Genomic DNA, 19366 nt, shown 5'->3' with positions numbered 1-19366 from the left:
CAAGGCTTGAAACACTTCATCTGCTGTGTAAAGTAAGGAGAGGGCTATTCTAGAATAAGCTTAAATAGATGTTATAATGGTTTCAAGAACATACTCCATTGCTTGTTGGTCAATACCTTGTGTGCTGAAAATCCCAGTAAAGTAATCTTCAATGTTAACAAGGATTTCTTGATTACTGGTATGGGTACAACCATCTTCATCTTGGAGGTTTTTGATATGATTATTAGTATGCTTTACATTAGCACGTTGGTGAAAGAATTTGGCGTTTGAGTCACCAGATTTCAGTCATGAAATTTTAGACTTCTGGTGCCAATAGTCTTCTTCTTGAGCAAGAAGCTCATCCATGATTGTTTCTAAATTTTTAAGGGCCATGAAGTGAGATTGGTCTGTATTGGATGAGTTTTGCAATGTCACAACATGCTCATGAGATGTTTTGATACACTTTTCATACTACCAAACTTGTGATGATGCCAAGCCTAAAGTTGAGTAGCACATGTTTTTAAAGATCATATCAAACCATTCCTCTTCTTTAATCCAAAATTTTTTGAATCTAAATCTAGACTTGAAAACTGGTTTCGTAGCTTGCTCACCCTGCATTAAAATCTGACCCTTGAGATGGTCGGTGTGATAAAAATCAAGATATTGCAGGATTGCCATGTGAAGGAAATCTGTCCAAAAATCATTAGAAAAAACAATAATCAAACCTTTCTTTAACATTTCCTTGACATTGACTTTTATTAGTCAATGTGATAAGTTCACCTTTCTTTAATAGCTGATTGAAAGGTCTCAATTTATACTTGATTCTTAGGTGGACCACCAATTTTGTTATGAATTTTATTAAAGTCTCCCACAACCAGCTAAGGCCTTTGAGGAGCAACATCAAAACATCATCTCCTTAGTATTGTCCAAGTATGTACATCCTCACTTGTTATAATCATGACATTCAATATGAAGCAAATGTGTTTAAGAGAGAAATTATTAAGAGCAATATCTACATTTGACTTCCAGAGAAGCATAAGTCCACCACCTACACCATTATCTGGAATTATAGTATATTGACAATTTTTTTAGGTAATATTATTATTATTTATTATTATTATTATTATTGGAAGGAATAATATTGGTACAAAATGACACGATATCCTTCTTTTTTTTTTTGCCCTTTTGTAGGGATATCCTTCCTTTTTTGCCCCTTTCTGTAGGAATATCTTTCCTTTTTCATTTACTCTATTTCTTTTATATATCATTTTTTTACTTCATATTTTTTAGATATCATTTACTTTGTAATTACTCACTCATTCAGATTCATATATTTCACTCTTTTTCCTACAATATAAAAAAAAAAATATGTGAAGAGAAAAAAAAGAAAGAAGCATTTATTTCTCACCATCCTTCCTGATACTTATTAATAAACTATTATATTCCTGGATTTATTAAGTCATCACCACAGTGACTGAGGCTGAGGTCTGAGAGTGTGATTTGAGGATATTACAATGGCGAAACCACCCACTGAAGAGCACCCACAAAAGGCATTTGGTTGGGCTGCCACTGATAATTCTGGAGTCTTATCACCATTCCATTTCTCTAGAAGGTTTTTTATTTGTTTTTTTAGATTTACATTGTGAATATATTGAAAAATGTATATAATGTAATTTGGGCTTCTTTTGCTATTAGAGTCTCCATAGATCGATGAATTTTAGGACAGAGTTATCGATATTACACATCTGTACTTTTGTTAAGATTTATTGTTGATGCGTTATAGTGTTAGTATAAGTATTATTATATATATTATTTCTTAGATTCTCCTGTTTTATAAAAAATATATATATAAACAAACTAAAAAGGATGATTATACAACTAGCTAAACGCCAAGTTTGTCTTAAACGGTATATGTACTAGTGGCGTTTTCTTCTTTTAGAGTATCAACAGTGATAAAGGGTTGATTTAATTTATTAATTTTTTTACGATTTACTTTTCTGTTGTTCTAAACGGGTTCAAGCCCTCTCAAACAGTGCCTCAAATCTAATCTGTAACCTTCCCTAACATGCAACATCATGTAAATCTTTGAAACGTAATTGCTGCTGCCTCTTTAGACCATTTATTTATTCATTTTTCTCGACTGAAAATGACAAAAGGTTTCTTTCCATACTTCTGGGATGTAATTAGCCTTCAGATATTAAATTTTTATTATCAAATGAGTTTAGGATGTGATATTGTGCTTTTGCATTATTGGCAGGGACAATGGTGAAAATGATGTCACTATCAAAATACTTTATTGTGGAGTTTGCCATTCAGACTTACATTCTGTAAAGAATGAATGGGGTTTTACAAACTACCCTATAGTTCCCGGGTATGATTTATTTTTGTATCTAACTTGTTTCTAAATTTTATATATGTATGTATTTCTTCAAACAAAAAAAAAAAATTATATATGTATTTGAATCTACCTTTAAACAGATAAATCTCACTATAATAATCTACTTCTCAAAAAGAAACTTGGGAACATGAAATACTTTTCATCATTGGATGTTTATCGTAGGATTGGACTGTTCTATTGTTTTTGTTTTTCATAATTTGTCCAAATACAAAAGCATCCTCTTTTTATTAACTCAAGTAGTGGAAAACTTATAATACAAAACTAATAACAATCTCTCTCCTAGTTTCTTATCTTTGTAAATTTGTATTGCACTCACAAAAACATTGAAATACTTGCAAGAAGACCATCACAAGTCATTTTATCTGGGAAATCTCATTGAAACACCACTCTTGTGTGTTAGCTTCCTTACATCGCCTTGTGTGATCACTTTAACAATTGCATACTCTCAGCTTTATTTTGATTTATGTCCAAGGAATTAAATTCTTATGTATATTTATTAATCACTTTTTTATTGATAAAAATCATCTGAGTAATATCTTTATTGCCACGGCCTAATATATCTACACCTGCCAATCACACAGTAGCATCAGAAAAGATAATTGTTTGAAGTCTTTCCTCTTGAAAATCCAAATAGCTACCAATGTTTAACCTTATTTTCTTACAACCCTCTTCTATATCATTGAAAACTCAACAATTTCTTTTCAATTAATTAGCCCAAAGAACAGCAAGGATGGGGACTGTGTTTCACGTTGTCTCCTTCCTTCTTCCCTTTGCCATCCCAATCCATAGCCTCCAATATATATACATACTTAATGTTACAGGATATCTTATCACCTTTTGTATTGCAGGCATGAGATTGTTGGTGTTGTGACGAAAGTTGGGACTAATGTGAAAAAGTTTAAAGAGGGTGAGCGTGTTGGAGTTGGTGTCATAGTGGGATCCTGCGAGACATGTGAGATTTGCCAACAAGACTTGGAGAACTACTGCCCCCGAACAATTTTCACTTATAATGCCCATGACCATGATGGGAGTAAAACATACGGTGGTTATTCCAATATGGTGGTTGTTAACCAGCGTTTTGTGCTCCGGTTTCCTGACAACTTGGCTCCTGATGCCGGTGCCCCACTTCTGTGCGCTGGAATCACTGTGTACAGCCCAATGAAATATTATGGAATGACAGAGCCAGGTAAACATTTGGGTGTGGCAGGTCTTGGTGGGCTTGGTCATGTTGCTGTGAAGATGGGAAAGGCCTTTGGATTAAAAGTGACTGTCATCAGTGGCTCCCCAAATAAAGAATCTGAGGCAATTGATAGACTTGGTGCTGATGCTTTCCTTCTTTCTTCAGACCCTGCAAAAATTAAGGTACTGATATTTAGTTTTTAAATGAACAAATGAAACTGAAATGTAGTTGAATCTTTTGGAATTTAGTCCCTATCCAAACGATGTAGGAATGTCTGTCTATATTTTGTTGGACATGATTGTTGTGAATCAAGGCAATAGAGTCTAAAGTTTACTCACGCAATCAAGGACACAATCAATCTGAGAATCACAAAGAAAAATAAGAAGAATTAAACAATGAAAAGAGAAGAAAGACACTAGGGATTTACGAGTTCAAGCTTAGTGCAATGCTCTACTTCTTGGTTGAACAACAGCCATAATAATCTCCATTAATCACCAAGAGTGTTACAAAATTACAATAGTTCTTGATCAAGAACAATAGAGAGTTACAAGTCTCACTTCTCTCTCTACTTCGCAAAACTGATATAACTAACTCTCTCTCTCTCTCTGTTACATTTGGATAATACCTTTTTATGCAATGTGAGATAGCAATGAACAAGTTTAGTAGCTAGTAACTTGTAACCATTTCAACAAATCTCCACCTTTGTTCAAGTTTCTATCACTCAAAACTTTAAACATGGCTGTATTGAGGTTCATCAACCCAACAGGGCTCAACTGACTCCAATTCCTATCATCTTCAAGTAGTGCTTAGGTTCCATTTGTTTAAACTTAATGGAGGCATGAATCTTATTCAGTTAGATTTTAAGTCATTAAGTGTGTTTGTTTTTTTTTATTTTTTGTTCACTTTTTACTACTTAATACCTCTTACCGAATCAGACTTAATGCGCTCTTAATAAAAAATATATAGTATTCCACTTTTTCTCTATCTCTCTGCCGCAATATCAATCAACATCAAGGTCAGCTTTCTTATTTTTTTTATTATCATCATTCTCATCTCTTTTCTTTTTTTTTTTTTTATCATTTTTTTTAACTTTTTTTTTGTCAAACTAAACGTTATACATATATAGGATTCTTAAATGATATATATTATATTACATAAAAAAAATATATTATGTATATTATATCTATTTGTACTCTATATTATTATAGCAAATATAGGTAGTATATCTCCTAAAAAAATTATTTGGTAGACTACTCTATTTATCTGTTTCGGTATATAGGAGAGCTTTTTATTTAATTTCTTTTTTCACGATCGTGTACGTTATAGCTACTTATTAAGATCACTTGTAATTTTTTATAAAATTCGGAATAGTTTATCGAAAATTAAATTCAAATAGCTTCTCACCACGAGTATAAGAAAACACAGTGGCACATGTAATAAAATATTTGAACCTTATGTTCAGCATGATAAACCATTTAAAAAATTTTAAAAATTTACAAGTGACCTTATATAGTAACGTACACAATCATGATTTTTTTTATTAAATTTTTTTTTTAAATGTCGAAACAAATAGGAGATCTTTTTTTTTTGGTATCCACCAAAACAATATTTAGAGGGTATACTATAGACTTTTGATTCTTATATATTGTAAGGTAAAAATATATAATATTTAATTATTTGTTTTTTTTTTTTATTTCAAAATATTTGTTTGTTTATTTTTTTTTTAAAATATAATATAATATAATAAATTTATTAATATTATATAATTAAATACTTTGGAAAATACATTTAGATGTGAAAAAGCAAATAGTCTTAATATTTCAGTATTCAGATTTAGATATGATATCGTATTATTTAGATGTGCATCCAGATTTAGAGGTTTATATCTTAAAAAAAACAAATGCACCCATTTTGTTTCTTGACACTACTTTGGTAATCATATCAAAAGGATTGCCCATTGTAGGGACTTTGGCAATTCTCACAGCTTCCTTTTCAACAATTTCTCTTATGAAATGGAGCTTTATGTCTATATGTTTAGTACGTTCATGATGTACATAATTATTGGTTGATTGCATAGCACTTCGATTATCACAATAAACTGTGATAATCTTTAGTCTCGACTTTAATTCTTCCATTAAACCAGTCAACCATATTGCTTTCTTTATGGTTTCTGTTAAGGTGATATACTCAGCTTTAGTTGTAGACAAAGCAACCACCTTTTGAAGATAATCTTTCCAACTGATAGCAGTACCATACATATTAAAGACATAGCCAGTTAGGAATTTTCTTGTGTCAATACAACCTGCGTAATCTGAGTCAACATAGCCATTGATCACATTAGTGTCTGTTTGTTCACGCTAAACACTAGTCTCTTGTCCATTGTTCCCTTTAAGTATCTCAGGCCTCCCGATGTTCTTTTCCTGGGTCTCTCATAAATCTACTTACCCTACTTGGTGCATAGGCTATGTCAGGTCTGGTACAGACCATGACATACATGATTGATCCAACTGCATTAGCATAAGGAACTTTAGACATCTCAGGTTTTTTAGTTTCATCTTTAGGCATCTGAGTAGCACTTAGCTTACAGCATTGTGCAAAGGGAGTAATGACTGTCTTTGAGTTACTCATTTCAAAGGTATCCAGAACCTTTTGGATGTAGCTCTTTTGGTTCAAGTATAGTGTTTTTTCCCCTTATCTCTTTTGATGTCCATGCCTAGGATTCTACTTGCAGGATCCAAATCCTTAATTTCAAACTCCTTCTTGAGTTGGAGTTTAAGATGTTTAATCTCTTGCATACTTTTGTTGGCTATAAGAATGTCATCAACTTACAGTAGTAGGTATAAAATATCATTTTTCTCTCTGAAATACATGCATGAATCAAACTTACTTCTTTTTCAGACCCAACTTGGTCACATATTCATCAAATCTCCTATTCCATTGCTTAGGAGATTGTTTCAAACCATATAGAGACTTTCTCAGAAAGCACACCATGTTTTCCTTTCCCACTTTTTCAAAATCATCAGGATGTTTCATTAGAATTCTTTGATCTATGTTCCCATATAGGAACGTTGTCTTGACATCTAGTTGCTCTAATTCCAAGTTGTTATAAGCAACTAATGCCAACTAAATTCTAATTGCTTAACTACAGGAGAGAATACCTCATTGTAGTCCACCCCTTCAGTTTGAGAAAATCCATTTGCAACTAACCTTGCTTTGTACCTAGCCTGCTGTACACTTGGAATCCCTTCCTTCTATATGTAAACCCATTTGCAGCCAACCACCTTGGCACCATCAGACTTTAAGATCAATTCCCAGGTGTAATTTTTCTTCAAAGAGTGCATCTCTTTTGACATTGTTGCATTCCATTTCTTTCTATCCTTGCTTTTCATTGCTTTTGTATAGCGAGTAGGTTCCTGTTGGATAATCCCACTTGCAACATGAAAAGCAAAGGCAATTAAGTCAGCATGACCATACCTTTCGGGGGTTTTACCTTTCTTCTTGTTCTGTTTCTTGCTAGCTTGTAATTCCTCTGATCTGCTTAGCTACATGTTCTGAATCACCGCTTTCATGATCAGCATGTGTATCATTCTCCATTCTAGTAGAAGACTCCACCTCAAGCTCAGTTTTTCCTTTGCTTCAGTTCTGTTTTGATCAATCTCAGCTTTGTCTCCAACAAGTTTGTCATGAACCCCATAGAAGCTTCATTGAATGTGACATCCTTACTTATAATACATTTCCTCATTCCTGGCTCCAAACACAACAGTCTATACCCTTTGACTCCATCTGTATAGCCTAAGAAAATGCATTTCAAATCTCTAGCCTCAAGCTTGTCCTACCGGATGTGTCCATAACACACACAGCCAAATACCTTTAAGTGTTCATAGCTTGATAGTTTCCCAGACTAGATCTCATCTGGTGTCTTGAAGTTCAGTGTTGTTGAGGGTCACTTGTTGATCAAATCAGCTTTAATTGTCACAGATTCTGCCCAAAATACTTTTGGCAAACCAACACTTAATAGCATGCAACTTACCCTCTCCAATACGGTCCTGTTGAATCTCTCTCTAACTCCATTTTGTTGAGGTGTCTTTCTCACAGATTTGTGCCTAGCTATACCTTCATTCTTACAAAACACATCAAACTCATCTGAACTATATTCTAAACCATTGTATGTTCTCAGCCTTTCTACTTTCTTTGCAGTTTGATTTTCAAGCATGATTTTCCAATGTTTGAATTTTTCAAGTACCTCAGTTTTACTTTTCAATAAAATACCCTTAATTTTCTTAAATAATCATCTACAATTGAGAGATAGGACTTGCCTCCTAAGTGTGATGCTGTTCTTGAGGGTCCCCATAAGTCACTGTGAATATAATCCAGTGTTCCATTTGTTCTTCTTGCCAGTTCCAAACTTAATCCTGCAAGACTTACCAAACACATAATATTCACATAAATTTAGTCGTTCAAGCTTTACTTTTCCAAATAATCCTTGTTTGTTCAACTCTTTTATCCCTCTTTCACTTACATGGCCAAGCCTCTTGTGTCATATCTCTTGTAGAAATTGAGAAGAAATATTCACTTGAGTTATTTTATTACTATTGGAAAGAAGCCTTTAAATAGGCTGAGGACAGACTTAGACATTAATTACACTTCCACTAACAACTACTAACACCTCAACTAACCTAATTAATACTGATTATTTTACACCCTCCCTCAAGCTGGTGCATACAAGTCCCACATGCCTAGCTTGCACACTTGGTCATCGAAGCTTTCTGTTGTTAGTTCCTTTGTCAGCAAATCAACAACTTGTTGTTTGCTAGGTACGAAAACAACACTACTCCTTTTCTTCAGTTTTGTCTTTATGAAATGATGATCTACCTCCACATGTTTGGTTCTATCATGATGAACTAGATTGTGTGCTATACTAATAGCTGATTTTCACAGTGTAGTTTCAAAGGACTTGACTTTTGAAGTTTTAGTTCTTCAAGAACTCGTTTGATCCAAATTAGTTCACAAACTCCTTGAGCAAGAGCTCTAAGCTCAGGTTTGGCACTACTTCTTGCAACAATAGATTGCTTCCTGCTTCTCCAAGTAACAAGGTTTCCCCATACCTTGCTACAATATCCAGATGTCGATCTTTTGTCCTCAACTGAACTTGCCCAATCTACATCTGTGTATGCTTATATACCTCTTTCTTTATTTTTCCTAAACAACAAACCTTTTCCCGGTGTCTTCTTTAGGCACTGTAATATCCTGTAAAATGCCTCTATGTGTTATTCTGAAGGGTTGTGCATATGTTGACTAACCAAACTAACTGAAAAGGCAATATCCGGTCTGGTGTGAGACAAATAAATCAATTTTCCTACTAATCATTGATACATCCCCTTGTCTACAACTTTTTATTTTTCTTTCTTCTTGTACTTTCCTTTTGGCCCCACCGGTGTTGCTGCTGGTTTACATCCGAGCATACCAGAGTTCCATTTAGAAATGCATTCTTGATATGAAGAACACAAACAAGTCTAAAGTTCACTCACTCAAAAACACACAATTAAGAACACAGTCGATCCAAGAATCACAAAGAAAAATAAGAAGATTTAAACAATGACAAAAGAAGCAAGACATCAGAAATTTTACGAGTTCGAGCCCAGTGCAATGCTCTACTTCTCGGTTGAACAACAGCCATAATAATCTTCATTAATCGCCAAGAGTGTTACAGAATTACAATGATTCTTGATCAAGAACGATTGAGAGTTACAAGTTTCACTTCTCTCTCTACTTCGTAGAACCAATCTAACTAACTCTCTCCCAGTTACAACTAGATAATACATTTTTATACAATTTTTTGGAGATAGTATATATAGGTAACTAACTCGGGGCTTGAGCTATTAGATCACTAGTCTAGCTTGCAATGAACAAGTTTAGTAATTAGTAACTTGTAACCATTCCAAGAATGATTTATTTCCAGAACTACATGGGAGTAAAGTAACCACCTTCACATCAAGTTCTCTCTCTTTATAACCCCAAACGGTTGTCTAGTGGTGAGGAGGAGTGTTGGAAAGCTCTGGTAAGCATCTGTTCCAAGGCTCAAATCCCCATAGACTCAGAAAACCTTAGGGTCACTTATGGTCACCCGGTCAAACTGTGAAAACATGTATATTTCACTTTTACATGTTGCTTTTTAAATAATCATGTGACCTTTCATACACCATCTTTATTCTCTTTCTATTGTTTTTCTTTTATTATTTATGGTTATACTACAATTATGTTGTTAGATGGGTATAGCTATTCTATTCAAGGTATTTGGTAAATCAATCTTTTCGTTGACTAAACGTCTAAACACTATTTTGATTGGTAACTGAAATATTATAGTATCCTTTTTTCACATTCAGGCATCTTTGGGCACTATGGATTTCATCATTGACACTGTGGCTGCAGTTCATCCCCTGACTCCACTACTAGCTTTACTGAAGCTTAATGGGAAACTGATCACTGTTGGTTTACCTGACAAACCTCTGGAGCTGCCTGTTTTCCCTCTAGTTTTGGGTGAGTCTCAATCATTACACTGAATAATGCAAAATGCCTTATTAACCATATATGTACATGGTGACATCCCCCATTAAAAATAAACTGGTTTGAAAAGAGGTGTCACATAATTGAGGGTAGTGTTTGAGTCTGAATTTTATGTTTAGCAGTTACAACGTTCCTTCATATAGCATATGTTGTTTTAGTCACCATCTTTTCCATTAAGTTTGTTTTACTTCAAAGATTATTCAAGCCATACTGAAAACATAATAGCTTCTTTACTTTATGAGTACAAAGTTATTGCTTTTGATGGTTAAGCATTTGATGGGCAATTTCTTTTAATATGTTCTCACTCATTTCTTGAAAATTGCAATGCGTGGGAGAACAGGGAGAAAAATGGTTGGAGGAAGCGATATTGGAGGAATAAAAGAGACACAGGAAATGCTAGATTTTTGCGCCAAGCACGACATCACAGCAGATATTGAGCTAATCAAGATGGAGGAGATTAACACGGCCTTTGAAAGGCTTGCCAAATCTGATGTGAGGTACAGGTTTGTAATTGATGTGGGGAGCTCTTTATCGCAGTAGATTAGAGCTCTTCTCCAATCTCCATCCTGATGGTTTCCATTATGATATTATAATAAAATGTGGATTGTTGGACTATGTATGCTAAATATGAGATGGAACTATGGAGTGGAGCCCTACAATTACAATGGATTTCTATTAGTAAATGATGGATACTTGTGGCTCTTTCTATGTTTGGCCTAGCAATATTCTCTAAAGTACACATCTTTTGCACACAATGTTCTTGTTTTTTCCTTTGTATTTTTTAGCTAATATCTTTATAAAATCAGTTATAGAGCTTCAAGTACTACTTATGCATTGAGGTCATTTGGACTATAAACCAAACTAGGATTCTTTTTAGAGAAAATTATATCATCTTCTATGTATACCAAGAGCTGTAGTCTTGTAGACTGGTAGTGTTTTAGTAGAGCACAATTTAGTAATTTTTCCTAGGTTCCTTTTTAGTTCTTTCTTCCCATTTTAAATAATAACTACCCTTTTCTTTAAGTTAATTGCTTTGTTGGTCATGAAATCTTCGGAAAGATCTCATAGGATTTTGTTAAAGTTAGGGGTGTTTATTGTAGCACATCCAATATTTTTAGGCTTATCTAGACTTGATCTAATTATATATTAGACGTTAGATTTATCATCCGATCCGATCTAATTAATGTTAGTCATCCAATCGATCTAACATCCATTAAATGTTGGATCAGATCAGTTTTATCCATTGGGTGTATTCCATTTATATCTATTAGTTTAATGAGGGTTTATCTAATATTTTTAACCTAGTATTTTTTAGATCGAATCTATCTAATATTTTAGATCAAGTGTATTGGATTTAGATTGGATCTATCTAATCCGAAAAAAGAGTAAAATTTTAATGTTAATTTTAATATATACATATATACTATATATATAACTACAAAATCTAATTACTTTACAAACTAAATGAAAATACAAATTAGTTCGATTGGATGTTGGATGTATTAGATTTTTGGACATCCCATCCAACATCTAATCCGATCCAATTAGATATCTAATGTTTAGCGGTCGGTTGTAATTGGATCAGTCGGTTATCATTAGATTGAATTAATTTGTGCACACCCCTAGTTAAATCCCTACTAAGGTGTTCATAAAATAGCCGATCCAATCTAATTCGCAAAGTGCGGATATCCGCACTTGTGTGGATTGGATTGGATTGAAAAATTCAAAATCTGCACTTATGCGGATTGGATGTTGATTGACATGTGAAAGTTTCCGATTCAATCCAATCCACACATATTTATAAAAAAAATAAAAAAAAAATTATATATACACATAATATTTTAATGTATAGAAAATATTAATTTAAAAGTCAAATACATATAATACAATTATATATCAAAGCTTAATAGATCAAATATATATTCTATTCTTATATATAATTTTTTTTTCTACATATAATTAAATATTTATTTATACATACAATTTTTTTTCTTCTTTTGAATTTGTTATTTGCCATTTTATTTATTCTAATGTGTTGTTGGAGACATAAAATAACTATAATTTGTTTTATTTTGTTGCTAGTTATGTGAAAATAAATATTTTTTTTTCATAAATATTAAATAATTTAATATTAAAAAGTAACCAATTCAAAATAACCGATCCAATTTGCACTTTTACGGATTAGATTGGATTGAATTTGAGCTATTGTGTGGATTGGATTGGATCCAAAATCTGAAATTCGCACTTAGTGCAGATTGAATGCACTATGAGCAAAATAGTACAGATTTGATTTGATGGACAAACGTGTAAGACTTTTTTTTTAAAAAAATTTGGTAATTCTCCTATTATACATTTGTACTGTATGTGGTGTTGAGATTGCTCTCATATATCTTAAGGTAAATATTATTTTGGACCCTGTGTTTTGCAAAAGTTATAACTAATTGAACCCTTTGTTTTGTTAAATGACAAAATAGACCATGTATTTTTTTAAATTGTACATATAGGACCCTGAACTGATTTTTTGTCAAAATAAAACTTAATAATAATCTGATCTAGAGATGTTATAAATAAACTGGTTATATTTTCTATATCTGTTCGTGTTAAAGATTGTCTTAAAGTTGGTTATATTAAAAAATAAAATTGTTAAAAATTGAGCTCATGGTCCTATTTTTATCATTTTGGAAAATATAAGGTTTATTTTGTCATTTAAGAAACAAAAGTTCCAATTGGTAATTTTTACACAACACAAGGTCCAAAATAATATTTACCCTATATCTATTCTATATAAAATGTGGCCATATAACATAATTCTTGGTTTATGAGAAATTATTGGGTGATTTTTTTTTTTAAAAAAAAAAAAAAAATTAATTCTTGGTTTAACCAATTTTGTTATTTTTTTAACGCTTTTAAAATATTTTAAATCAAACCTTCTTATTCTGCCACAACAATTGGCTGAATTGGAACCGTGGACGAGTCGGCTTCCATTCTCCTAAACACAATCACCAACATTTGGATCAATGATGCCTTGGCGGTGGTCTGGTTGACCACATTCTTACTCCCAAAATGTATATCATAGCAAGTTTTCACAATCTGAAGCAAACAATCCCCATGAATTTGCAAAGATATCGAAGTGACTGCCGATAACCGCAAGCTCCATCTGGTCATCGCCCAAATCGTGGCATTTGCACACTGATTCAATCAACTTCGACAAGAGCTTTCCCTCCGCTTCCCCGCTAGGATCAGCCTCGCCTCTCAAGTAGCCATGGGCAATAAGCTTCTGAACACAATCAACGACTGGATCAGCGATCTTAAGAACGTCGGAGGAGGCGGCGTTAATCAGAGGACTGAGAATGGACTCAGAATCAGCGAGTGAGTACTCCGTCGAGCCTCCATCGTGTAAGGGGCCTAGACCAGATGTATCTCCCTCGGAATTCGCACCTGGACTAGACTGTTATTTGGAACTGAGCTTCTCGACGACGAATTTGCACTCGTGAGCAAGCTTGGCAAATACAATAAAGATTTGGTATTTGTAAGGGTTATTGCGAATATATATTCTCACAATAATGATTTGCTATTTCTGTGTATAGTATTTTAACTTGTCAAATATGGAAAACGCATGTATATATATGTTAGGTTTTGTGCCCTAAATAAAACTCATTTCAATATAATCAGATTTACTAGTTAATAAAGATCAGAAATAACATTTTATGTTGCATGGTTCACATGATTTATTTCATGATTATACTTAATGTATAAATTCAATTAAGTCCAGAACATATGTATTTGTTAATGATTATAGTGTTGTCAGCATAGTGGAATATAATCTTGATTATATGTTCGAAAGTTTAATTCCCTGATTTGTTAGTTCACTGGATTTAGAATGACATGATAATCAGCGATAGGTATGCTTACACCTTGGATAAGTGTTATGTCATTTCCAGGGCACTAGCAAAGTTTACCAGTTTCGGATGTATGGAGTATACATTGGAAGGGACCGATATTGAACTTTGATTAGATATGATAAATTTACCGTAATATCTATTCAATTCGATATCACCTAGTTGATCTAGATTAAATGATCTTAATCCTGACATGGTTAGGTTCGATCTCAAGAGTGTTATTCGTGTTTTTTGATTTGTTAGTTAAGCCTACGTTTTGGTCAGGGTGATACGTACATTTTGGGAACTTGGTAGTGCAATTAAGTGGGAGTACTAATCATAGATATGGAATCTATAGCTTCTATAGGTACTTAGAAGTGAAACGATGATTTCCTTCGAGCTTGCTAAATAGAGGTAAATGATTGAGATCTCATTTTAGTGATTATTTATTTCTCTAAAATATCATTTATAGGTGGCAAGTGTTTTAAGGATAAAATACATTGAAAGGGTGTAACAGTAATTTTATCCCTATGCAATGTAGATCATCTATAGAGGATCATTGATTATTGAGATTATAACAATGGATAATTAATAGCGTATCTATATCGTGGAACATATAGAGCGTTCTATATGACTGAGAGTGCAATTCCAAGTTCTATGCGTGGATGCAACAAGGAATTAATAAGTCAGTGAATTTACTTGGCAAATTCTTGATCTGCTTATTGGAAGTTCGGTTATATAGGCCCACGGTCCCCATACTAGTTGAGACGATACTTCTTGTAAGACTCAGTTAATTGATTTTGATTAATCAATTATAATTCTAAAATTAGACTATGTCTAGTTTTTGAATTTTCACTAAACATGGGCAAAATTGTGAAGAAAAGAGATTCTAGGTTTTATTTATTAATTAAGAGACTTTATATATCTAATTAATAAATATATTAAATGACAATATCATTTAATAATTAATTTTTAGTTATTAAATAATTGGAATTGGCATTGAAGTGGTTAAATTAGAAAATTGGCGTTTTTGAGAAAATAGAATGGAAAAATGACAAAATGGTAAAATTGCAAAGTGGGGCCCATTATCCATATCATGGCCGGCCACTATGCAAGGAATTTACCATTTATTTTTTTATTATTTTAATGCCAATTAAATCTAACTTAAACCTAGGTGGTTACCTATAAATAGGTAGTGATGACTTCAGTAAAAAGTGGATGCATCTCATTCCTTCAGAGAAAATTCTAAGCTTTCTTTCCTATACCCTAGCCGCCACTTTCCCTCTCTTTTCTTCTTCATATTATTCAGCCTTGAGTGATAGAATGAGTGCCCACACACATCAAGTGGTATCTCAATCATAGTGTGGAAGACTGTGAAGAATCCAATCAACAAGAAGGAGAATCAGGCTCAAGAAGGAGAGAAAGAGATCCAGGTTCAGATCTTGATAATGCTCTGCTATAGAAAGGAATCAAGGGCTAGAGATCTGAACGGAAGGAGTCATTATATTCCACTGCACCCAATGTAAGGTTTTCTTAAACCCTTATGTGTTTATTTCATTGTTTTAGAATTCATATTAGCATGTTAATGAAACATACTTGTTAGTAAATCTAGATCCTGGTAAAATATTTCCAACAATATATACATGTATATTTTTTTTTCTTAAAAAAGAGTACTATGTGAACTTATACTGCATTTGTAGTCACATAGAGTCGAGACAATACAGTATGACACTCTCTAAATGACAAACCTTTATATCTTTAGAATTGTAAGATTAATTAAAAAAATAAGAACAACTAATTTTGTTTGCTTATGAAATCCAGATTCTGGTATATAATGAAAGCTAATGTTGTTATAAAAAAAATGGGTAAATACCATTTTGGACACTGTGTTTTGCAAAAATTACAGATTGGACCCTGTGTTTTGTTAAATGACAAAATGGACCCTGTATTTTCTAAAATAGTAAAAATAGGACCCTGAGGTTAATTTTTGACAACTTTTTTTTATACAACCAACTTGAAGACAATGCTTAATACGAACAGATACAAAAAATGTAAACAGTTTTGTCATAGCACTTTTAGATCGGATTATAATTAAACTTTATTTTAAAAATCAATTCAGGATCTTATTTGTACTATTTTAGAAAATACAGGGTTCATTTTGTCATTTAACAAAACACAAGGTCCAATTGGTAACTTTTGTAAAACAAAGGGTCCAAAATTGCATTTACCCTAAAAAAATATTAACGTTTGTAAGTTTCCAAACTCAGGATGAAGGGAGACATTTAGCCTAGCAGCATTTTTGTACTTTGCTTCTATTCTACTATGATAAAGGTTCATCTATGGTTTCTTTTGAAGAAGTTGGTCATATTATATGTTAGTTAGAGGAAGATTTTTTTCCATGATGTATTTGTATTTTTATAAGCCTTAAACATTCCTTTGTTTGTCAAAAGGTCACAAAAGTTTTCCTTGTCACGTCTTTCTATGGATCAACTGTGATGATGAAGGTTACTATTTTTTTTATCATATCAACAAACATATAGGTTATCATCTATTCTATTTACTTGATTTTTTTAATTAATTTTTTAAAAAAATATCATAAAAATATTTTAAAATTTTAAAAGTACTTTATTTTTTTTTTTAATTTAGTTAGAAAATAAAGTGGGATATTTTATGATATTTATAACTATCTGTGTTATTGTTTCAGTAATATATTGGAATTACTTTGATCTGTTATTGTATACCTTGCAGAGGTGATAACATAGTTCCATCCTACTCATCTTAAAGTCGTATTTAACTGAGGTATATTTTCACATTTAGTATATCATATATTTATATATATATAAATGTGTAATATTTTTTTTTTTGCAATTACAAGCCTACTGAAACTTATCTTAATAATCATAAAAGTAATATTTAAATTAAATTTTGCAGAAACATCGCTTGTTTCTCCAAAAAACTATAGAGAGATTATCAGTCATTAAATGAAGAATCCAGTTATATGTCGATCCAAAATGACGGATGAGCCCAAAGTACAATCAATTCACCATTAAAAGTGCCGACAGATGAGCCCAAAGTACAATCAATTCACCATTCAAACTGCTGAGCCGATGAAAGATTAAGATAACGTTTTACTATGCTTAGTTTTATTTTTCATAAGATTTTCTAAAACTTTAACTAATAAATCTTTTCCCCTATTTTAAGATTATATTTTTCTATTCATTTTCGTTACATAATATTTAGTATAAATTTACTTAAATTTAGTATAAATATTTTGTATACATACATTTTGCAGGGTGAAAAGTGCAAAATAAAAATATTACATTATTCTTTTAACCGAAGTAAAAGAAGATCAGAACCAACTATTATAGTGATCTTTAGTTTTCTTTTTTATGATTTTTACAGTTACATATATAGCGACTAACATAAAACTATGCATACGTGCCTTGCACGTAACTTTCTTTTAGTCTTATATATATTTTATTTATTTATTGTGTTTTATGTGTAGTTTATTATTTTGAGTCGTAATTCTTATCTTCATATTTATATTCTTTATTTTGTGTGTATATTTTATTTAATATTGTAACATAATTTACTCTATAATTTTGTCTTTTATATAATTTGTCATAGAATTATAATTTTGTTAATTTAGTATTTTTTATTGGAACACGACAATTTCCACTAGTTGTCCCCTCGACTCTCAAAAACTTTGCTTTATAATAATATATTTAGATATTTAGATATATAGGATGTACTAGCACTCATGACCCACATGGTCATTACGGCGGATACGGGTGCTCTTTTTGTTTCACTAAGCCTGTTAACCCGGTAGCATATGTACTTTTTTTTTTCACGGAATGTATTCTGTGGTACATTAGATGAGACTTAGAGTACATTAAATGAGTGTCAGGGTACGTTTCTACTTTTCAACCCTAATTACCTCTAGATCAATCTCAGTCGTCAGATCAAATAACTCCCTCATCTGACGGCTACCGTACATCACGAATTACAATCCGTGAAAGTATAATAATAGACAAAATCATATTCCTACATTTATATATTGTCGATATATCAATTAAGATAATGATGAATGGTTATACATTACATATGGCGGTTAGAATGGTAAACATTCATCAGTTTTTTTTTTCTTTTTTTTTAAAGGCTCATTAGTTTTTCCTATCATCATTTTATGAAGAAAACGTATCGATATATATTCTATTCTATGGTTTACATAAATACCAACAATAGTGAAGCCATTAAATAAGGAGATGTTACAATTATAAATAATTCAGTTTCTTTTGGTTGTTTTATTCATGTTAATTTAGTTTAACGGAAGAACAAAATGACATTATAAGCATATATAAATGCATAATATAGTCGTATACGAACATCGATTCCACTACAAATGCCCAAAAATTAACACACATATAATAACAATAACCAATGTACGCGTAACAGTAAGTGATATGAAAAGCCAATCTTATAGCAATTTAATTACCACGTACAAAAAATTAATTACACCAGCTCTTAATCACCCTAACTCTCATCACCACCTATATAAAATGGCATTCGTCAATATAATACACAACACAATACCATATAACACAGATTATAGTTATAGCTTATTTATATATATAGTCAAACGACGTCGTTCGATCACATGAATATGATGAATACTACTACACTTATGGCTGTCGTCGTTTTACTTTCATGGCCAGTGCTGATCGACAACAACATAGTCGAGGCCAGAAGAGATTTTCCGGCCACAATGACGGCAGCAGTGGCCTCCGTTACTGGAAAAGAAAAGAACAATTTTCATAACATTAGAGAAAGACTTGAGACTAGCGGAGGTCTAGTGGAGTGCTGGACGGCTCTGCTGGAGCTGAAGTCGTGCTCGAATGAGATTGTGCTCTTTTTTCTCAATGGCCAGACCAATATCGGACACGACTGCTGCAGATCTGTCGTCTTCATCGCTCGCAACTGCTGGCCAGCCATGCTTACCTCCTTAGGGTTTACTGTCCAGGAAGGTGACATTCTCCAAGGCTACTGTGATGCAATAGCAGCTGCACCGCCGCCACCTGCCGCTGTTCCTTCACCATCACCAGCTCCTTCTGTCGTTCCGCCTCTTGCTAAAACCACCTTGTTCGATTAGAATTTGATAATCTTTCTTCTATAAGCATTGTATGCATGTGTACATGTTCGTGTCCTTTTCTTCTCCACGTACTGTTTAAATATTTAGTAAACTATATATATATATTTATATATATATATATGTCTATGAGAGAGTGGTAGTCCTCGATCGTCCTCTTTGTGTTATGTTCTTTTGGAGTTTGGATTTTCTATTGTAAGTTTCTTTTTTGTTTTCATCTT

The 19366-nt window shown here is 32.5% G+C and overlaps 2 protein-coding genes across 2 annotated transcripts; both read left to right on the top strand.

Moving 5' to 3' along the window:
* Nucleotides 1–1136: 1136 nt before the first annotated feature.
* Nucleotides 1137–10876, top strand: LOC115714282 (probable cinnamyl alcohol dehydrogenase 9). Its single transcript, XM_030642926.2, has 5 exons — nucleotides 1137–1591; nucleotides 2237–2350; nucleotides 3226–3739; nucleotides 9941–10094; nucleotides 10462–10876. Exons 1-5 carry the CDS (start codon nucleotides 1494–1496, stop codon nucleotides 10659–10661), a joined length of 1080 nt encoding a protein of 359 aa, XP_030498786.2. The 5' UTR covers nucleotides 1137–1493; the 3' UTR covers nucleotides 10662–10876.
* A 7807-nt stretch (nucleotides 10877–18683) lies between these two features.
* LOC115713516 (egg cell-secreted protein 1.4-like) lies at nucleotides 18684–19148 on the top strand. The gene has a single exon (XM_030641997.2). The coding sequence runs from the start codon at nucleotides 18684–18686 to the stop codon at nucleotides 19146–19148; it is 465 nt and encodes a 154-aa protein (XP_030497857.2).
* The last annotated feature ends 218 nt before the right edge of the window (nucleotides 19149–19366 follow it).

Source organism: Cannabis sativa, chromosome 4, assembly GCF_029168945.1.
Source record: "Cannabis sativa cultivar Pink pepper isolate KNU-18-1 chromosome 4, ASM2916894v1, whole genome shotgun sequence".
Lineage (NCBI taxonomy): Eukaryota > Viridiplantae > Streptophyta > Magnoliopsida > Rosales > Cannabaceae > Cannabis > Cannabis sativa.
Note: the sequence above shows the minus strand (reverse complement) of the source record. Positions and strands in the feature narration are given on the sequence as shown.